Source organism: Wyeomyia smithii, chromosome 3, assembly GCF_029784165.1.
Source record: "Wyeomyia smithii strain HCP4-BCI-WySm-NY-G18 chromosome 3, ASM2978416v1, whole genome shotgun sequence".
In the NCBI taxonomy this organism is placed as follows: Eukaryota; Metazoa; Arthropoda; class Insecta; order Diptera; family Culicidae; genus Wyeomyia; species Wyeomyia smithii.
Genome location: NC_073696.1, coordinates 160,663,932 through 160,671,088, shown reverse-complemented (window position 1 = coordinate 160,671,088; position 7,157 = coordinate 160,663,932). Strand labels below are relative to the sequence as shown.

General features: G+C 45.2%; 1 protein-coding gene across 1 annotated transcript; it reads left to right on the top strand.

The window, feature by feature from the left end:
- The first annotated feature begins 217 nt into the window (after nt 1-217).
- On the top strand, nt 218-6,713 carry LOC129728771 (uncharacterized). Its single transcript, XM_055687226.1, has 3 exons — nt 218-660; nt 840-4,530; nt 4,590-6,713. Exons 1-3 carry the CDS (start codon nt 218-220, stop codon nt 6,711-6,713), a joined length of 6,258 nt encoding a protein of 2,085 aa, XP_055543201.1.
- Nucleotides 6,714-7,157: the final 444 nt, after the last annotated feature.

Here is a 7,157-nt window from a genome sequence, read left to right as displayed (position 1 = left end):
AGAACTAAACTTAAAGTAGAAGGTAATCGCTAACCCTAACCCTAACTTTGTTCGTGGGATAAGTAAACCGTAATCCACTGAATTCGTACGTATATTACGAAAAATCCTATTAATCGAATTAATAAAATAATATTTGCAGCTTAAAGCATTACGCTAAACAGAATTAGTGCGTTTTACCTATTCGTCCCGCAACAAAACTTTAAGAAATTCATTCAAGATGAATGATCAGAATGAAAGCGTTCAGGAGAAAACGGTGGACAACAGCAACGTTTTTAGCTGTACTGCCTGTCAAAGGCCGGACTCTGCCGATGATCTCGTTGCTTGTGATATGTGCGATAAGTGGTGGCACTACTCGTGTGCCGGAGTGACCGACTCCGTTGAAAATACAAAATGGTATTGTGCTTCTTGTTTCCCACAACCAGCAAAATCAGTGTCTATCGCCTCGTCAGCAGCTTCACGAAAAGCTCGCTTAGAACTGCATTTGAAGCGCCTGGAAGAGCAACGAGAGCTTGACAAGAAACTGTTAGAGCTGGAACTGGAGAAAAAATATGTGAAGGAAAAATATCAGTTGATGGAAGATACGCTGCTCGAAGATTTCGAAACTCGCAGCGTACGTAGTCGGATCTACGATTTCGAGAGTCGAACGAAACAAGTCGCTGAGTGGGTGGATGGACAAGCAGCAGTGCAACCAATTCGGATGAGCGAAGCGCTGTCAATCCGCCACACAACAATGCAACCACATCTAAATTAATCCCAGCCGTACACGTCACGAGCACCAAAGAAGGCACAGTAAGAGGGATAAGCGGTGAGAATAGAGTTCCGCCACTCATTTCCGAAAGTGTTGTCAATCGTTCACCCAAACAAACGCTCAAAGATTGCCACAATACTCAGCGACCGACTGAGCAATCAACCTTGAAGCAGCTAAATGAACTGAAAGAGCAGCTGCGGTTATGTCAGCTGCAGATGCAACAACAATGCACCTCTATCTCTTCGCGCCCAGCAGTTACCACGAATGGAGCAGGTACTAAAGTGCTTCCAGTGAAAAATTTTAATTCACCATCGATGATTGGAAGCGGTCGACCCACACTACGGTCTCATACGACCGGCCATAATCCTACAGCGATACCGGGGGTGATCAGTAACGAGCGGCAACAAGAGCCGTCCGTCCCTAGACAGAATCGAAATGTACTTGATCAGGAACAACAAGCCGATCACTTCTCAGTTGAGCAGCAGCGAAATCCGCACGCGTTTCCAACTCCGCCGCAAATGATAGGTTCAATTCCAACTGCTAATTCGACTACACCTTTTTCACAAGGCCCGTCCCCAGAGCAGCTAGCTGCTCGGCAAGTAATGCCTCGAGATTCACCAGAATTCACTGGTGATCCCGAAGAATGGCCGCTGTTCTTCTGCAGCTATAATAATACTACTTCGGCCTGTGGTTACAATACTCAGCGACCGACTGAGCAATCAACCTTGATGCAGCTAAATGAACTGAAAGAGCAGCTGCGGTTATGTCAGCTGCAGATGCAACAACAATGTACCTATATTTCTTCGCGCCCAGCAGTTACCACGAATGGAGCAGGTACTAAAGTGCTTCCAGTGAAAAACAATACTTCCGTCCCTAGACAGAATCGAAATGTACTTGATCAGGAACAACAAGCCGATCACTTCTCAGTTGAGCAGCAGCGAAATCCGCACGCGTTTCCAACTCCGCCGCAAATGATAGGTTCAATTCCAACTACTAATTCGACTACACCTTTTTCACAAGGCCCGTCCCCAGAGCAGCTAGCTGCTCGGCAAGTAATGCCTCGAGATTTACCAGAATTCACTGGTGATCCCGAAGAATGGCCGCTGTTCTTCTGCAGCTATAATAATACTACTTCGGCCTGTGGTTACAATAATGCCGAAAATCTCTCTCGACTGCAACGTTGTTTAAAAGGACCCGCACTGAGGGCGGTTAGATACTTCCTGATGGTACCAGAAACAGTTCCAGATGTTATGAGAACCCTAGAGACACTTTTTGGCCGTCCTGAGATGATAATCAATAAGCTCATCAAAAACGTTCGTGAAACTCCCGCTCCGAGAGCGGAGAAGCTGGAAACACTGATCGAATTCGGAATGGCTATACGAAACCTAACCCAGCATCTAATCGCCGTAGATCAGATATCGCACCTTTCCAATCCTATTCTTTTACAGGAAATAGTAGACAAACTTCCTGCCAGTATTAAGCTGCAGTGGGCTCAGCATCTTCAGAATTGCCAAGTAGTAACGTTGCAAAATTTAAGCGAATTTATGACGACGGTTATTGACTCCGTCAGTAAAGTTGTGATGTATGTTGGCAAACCGATACAGGGGAATGAGATGTCAAGAGCGCGGGAGAGAGGATTTGTTCATGCTCACATTGAAACGGGTGAGAAAGAAGGAGTGCGTGCAGTAGTTAAAAGTTGTCCTGTTTGTAATAAAGATGGCCATCGTGTAGCAGATTGTGCTGCTTTCAAAAGGGGTAGCACTGAAAATCGATGGAAAACTGTTACTACGCTGAAGCTGTGCCGTAGTTGCCTGAATTTTCATGGTCGCCGGGCATGTAGGAAAACCTCCCGCTGTGGTGTTAACGGATGTGAACTACGTCACCATGCGTTACTTCATTCTACGCCTTCTTTACCCGCAAGAATTTCAACTACTAATCAGTATTTCGAAAACCACACTTACCATCACAACGGACAGTCGGTGTTGTTTCGGATTGTGTCAGTGATGCTGCATGGCACATCTAAGTCTTTGAAAGTATTTGCCTTTCTCGACGAAGGTTCTTCGGCGACCCTCATGGAACATAGCCTTGCAAAATGTCTGGGAATCGAAGGGCCAAATGCTCCGTTGTGCTTAAAGTGGACAGCAAACATGTCTCGATTAGAGTCGGAATCGCAGCTTATTTCTTTAGACATATCTGCAGTGGGTGGGAAAAATCGCTATAATCTGGCAAATGTGAGAACTGTTGAAAGTCTCAACTTGCCTTCACAGACACTACATGTCGGAGAGTTGCAAAATAAATTTCGTCACCTACAAGGTCTGGCCATTCAGAGCTACGAGAATGTGACACCACGTCTATTAATAGGACTTCGTGACCTTAGTCTCGCTGTACCACTGGAAACGATAGAAGGAGATCATGGACCGATTGCAACTAGAACGCGGTTAGGTTGGTGCCTTTACGGAAGTCTCGGCCATCAGTTTCAATCAGAAGAAAGCAACTACCATATATGCGAGTGTGACATGAACGAAAAGCTCAGTGTCATGATTAGAGAATATTTTAATGCAGATTACGAGGGTGTGAAGACAACGCCTCTGCTCGATTCCGAAGAAAATAAAAGAGCACGTCGGATTATGGAAGAAACAACTTCTAGAGTCGGTGAACGATACCAAACTGGTTTGCTATGGCGATACGATGAAATTGATCTGCCGGATAGCTTTCCAATGGCTCTACAGCGTCTTAAATGTCTGGAACGCCGCATGCAAAAGGATAGTGCTCTAAATGAGAACGTACATCGTCAGGTTCGCGAATATCAAGAGAAGAGCTACGCTCATAGAGCGACGGAGGAAGAATTACTCATGGCCAATCCAAACCGAGTGTGGTATCTTCCCGTTAGTGCTGTGACTAACCCGAACAAGCCAGGAAAATTTCGCTTGGTGTGGGATGCGGCAGCGAAAGTTCGCGGCATCTCACTCAATAGCCTTCTTCTGCCTGGCCCAGATCTGCTGATACCGCTACCCTACGTCTTGTTCCGCTTCCGCCAATTTCCTGTAGCGGTTTCTGGTGACATCAGAGAGATGTTTCACCAGATCCGCATCATCGAGCCAGACCGCCATTCTCAACGGTTTCTATGGCGTGACAGTCCTGAGCAAGAGCCTCAGATATTTCTTATGGACGTTGCGACTTTTGGAGCTACTTGCTCCCCATCTTCCGCACAATTCGTAAAAAACAAAAATGCGGAAGAATTTGCGAAATTGTACCCTAGAGCGGTAAACGATATTATAAAATCACACTATGTGGACGACTATCTCAGTAGTTTTGAAACGGTCGAGGAAGCAAAAAAGGTAGCAGAAGAGGTAAAACTAGTACACTCAAAAGGTGGATTTGAAATCCGGAATTGGGCCTCTAATAGTAGGACTGTGTTGGATTACTTAGGCGGAGCGTCAGCAGAAAGCGTGAAAAAATTAAATTTGATGCGTAGTGTTGACACTGAGCGAGTGCTAGGTATGCTCTGGCAGTCTATAGAAGACGAACTACGTTTTTCGACATCATTTCGGAAAGAGATTGCTTCGCTTATCGATTCGGGAGCGAGACCAACGAAACGACAGATTCTAAAATGTGTCATGAGCCTATTTGACCCACTCGGACTTTTGGCATCATTCCTGGTTCACGGTAAGATCATGATGCAAGAAGTGTGGCGAACAAAAATCCAGTGGGATGAGCGAGTTAACGATCACATATACGATCGATGGAAGAAATGGATCGCACTATTTCACCTCGTTCAGAAGGTCCACATTCGACGCTTTATTTTATGAACGCAAGCACCAGTGTTTACGACACTTTACAGGTCCATGTGTTTGTTGATGCAAGCGAGGATGCTTATTCCGCTGTGGTATATTTCCGTGTTGAGATGCCGGATGGAACCGCTCAGTGCACGCTGGTAGCCGCGAAAACGAAAGTTGCACCTATTCGGCACGCCACCGTACCTCGACTAGAATTGATGGCCGCTGCATTGGGGGTGCGGCTTGCAAATTTCATCATCAATGGCCATTCTGTAACTGTTCGTCGGGAAGTTTTCTGGTCCGATTCGAGAACAGTTTTGGCTTGGATTGAATCCGAACACCGCCGTTATAGACAATTTGTTGCTTGTCGAGTCAGCGAGATTCTGTCATCAACGAATGCTAACGATTGGAGGTGGGTGGCGAGTAAACTTAACGTGGCAGATGAAGCCACAAAATGGGGCAAAGGACCGTGTTTTGATTCCACCAGCCGCTGGTTTCAAGGGCCAGAGTTCTTGTACTCGGATGAAAAACATTGGCCACAAATGACAGAGGAAAACTCTACCAGCGAGGAGTTACGTGCCTGTTTTGTCCATCAAATAGTTCCAGTATCACTAATAAAATTTGAACGCTTTTCGAATTGGTATCGCTTGCTAAGAGCAGTAGCGTACGTGAGGCGTTTTGTGAACGCGTGCAGAAAGAAGACGCAGGAACCTTTCACGAGGGAAATTCTGACCCAACAAGAATTACATGATGCTGAAAACTTGATTTGGAGGATTGTGCAGTTAGACGCATATGCAGACGAGATTACCGTCATTCGAAAAAATGAGAGCTTGCCATTTCATGAACATGAATCGCTCGAAAAATCTAGTTTGCTATTTAAACTTACACCAGCTCTAGATGATCAAGGCGTCCTGCGTGTTGACGGTCGCATAGGTGCCTTGCAGTTAGTTTCGGCGGACCAAAAGTGCCCAATCATACTGCCAAAACACCATCGCGTGACCCTTTTGGTTATAGACAGTTACCACCGGAAGTACCTACATGCCAACTATGAGACGGTGGTTAATGAAGTGCGTCAACGCTTTTATGTACCACGATTGCGAGTTTTAGTGAAAACGGTATCAAATCGCTGTCAGTGGTGTAAAATAAAAAAATCACATCCGTCCGTGCCTAGAATGGCACCACTACCGGCGGCGAGACTGTCCCCCTTCATTCGTCCCTTTAGTTATGTCGGCTTGGACTATTTTGGCCCGATCACTGTGAAAGTTGGGCGTGCAAATGCTAAGAGGTGGATTGCCCTTTTCACCTTCCTCACTATACGTGCTGTACATGTAGAGGTAGCATTCGATTTAACTACAAAAAGTTGCATCTCCTGTATACGTCGTTTTGTTGCTCGACGAGGTGCCCCGATCGAAATCTATTCCGATAACGGTAGGAACTTCATCGGAGCTGATCGTATCCTGAAAGAACAAATCCAGCGCATTCATGGAGGCTCGGCCGCCACTTTCACCAATACCAACGCGAAATGGTTATTCACACCACCTTCTACCCCACACATGGGCGGCTCCTGGGAGCGCTTGGTTCGGTCGGTGAAAATTGCAATGACTAATCTACCCCAAGAGCGCAAGCTAGATGACGAGGCCCTGTGTACCATAGTCGTGGAAGCTGAAGCTATAGTCAATTCTCGCCCGCTGACCTATCTGCCTCTTGACGCTGCCGAGCAGGAAGCCATCACACCTAATCACTTTTTGCTCGGGTCTTCTAATGGAGTGAAACAGCCAGCGGTTAACATGACCGATTCAAACCATTCAGTTCGTAGTTCATGGAACCTAATCCAACACAACCTTGACCTATTCTGGAAACGCTGGGTAAGAGAGTACCTGCCTACACTGACTAAACGAACCAAGTGGTTCGGAGAGGCGAAACCAGTTCAGCCAGGGGATTTGGTTTTAATTATCGATGACTCGAAACGAAATGGATGGGTCCGAGGAAAAGTACTAGAGGTAATTACAGCGAAAGATGGCAGGGTAAGACAAGCTGCGGTCCAGACATCCGACGGAGTGTTCCGCAGGCCAGTATCCAAGTTGGCGGTACTGGAAGTGAACAGAAGCGATAAAGCTGAGGCAAATACCCATCTTTACGGGGAGGGGGATGTTACCACTGGCAACTCTTCCCATGGTACACCAACCTAAAGGATACTGTGGTAAAATAATGACAAGCTACTTTAGACGTCAGATAATTTAGATAAAATATTAAAAAACTAAGAATCATTAGAAGAAGAAAAAGGAAGTAAAAGAGATAAAGTTAATTCTTTAGTGGTAGGAACATTCGCAACGTGTATGCGAAATTAATCACAAAATTCCATTTATGAAACTAAATCTTTGTTGCCTACTAGATAAAAAAGGTAAAACATATAAAATAATAATATCTAGTAATTAATAAATATACTATCCTTACAGAACTAAACTTAAAGTAGAAGGTAATCGCTAACCCTAACCCTAACTTTGTTCGTGGGATAAGTAAACCTTAATCCACTGAATTTGTACGTATATTTCTGAAAAATCCTATTAATCGAATTAATAAAATAATATTTGCAGCTTAAAGCATTACGCTAAACAGAATTAGTGCGTTTTACC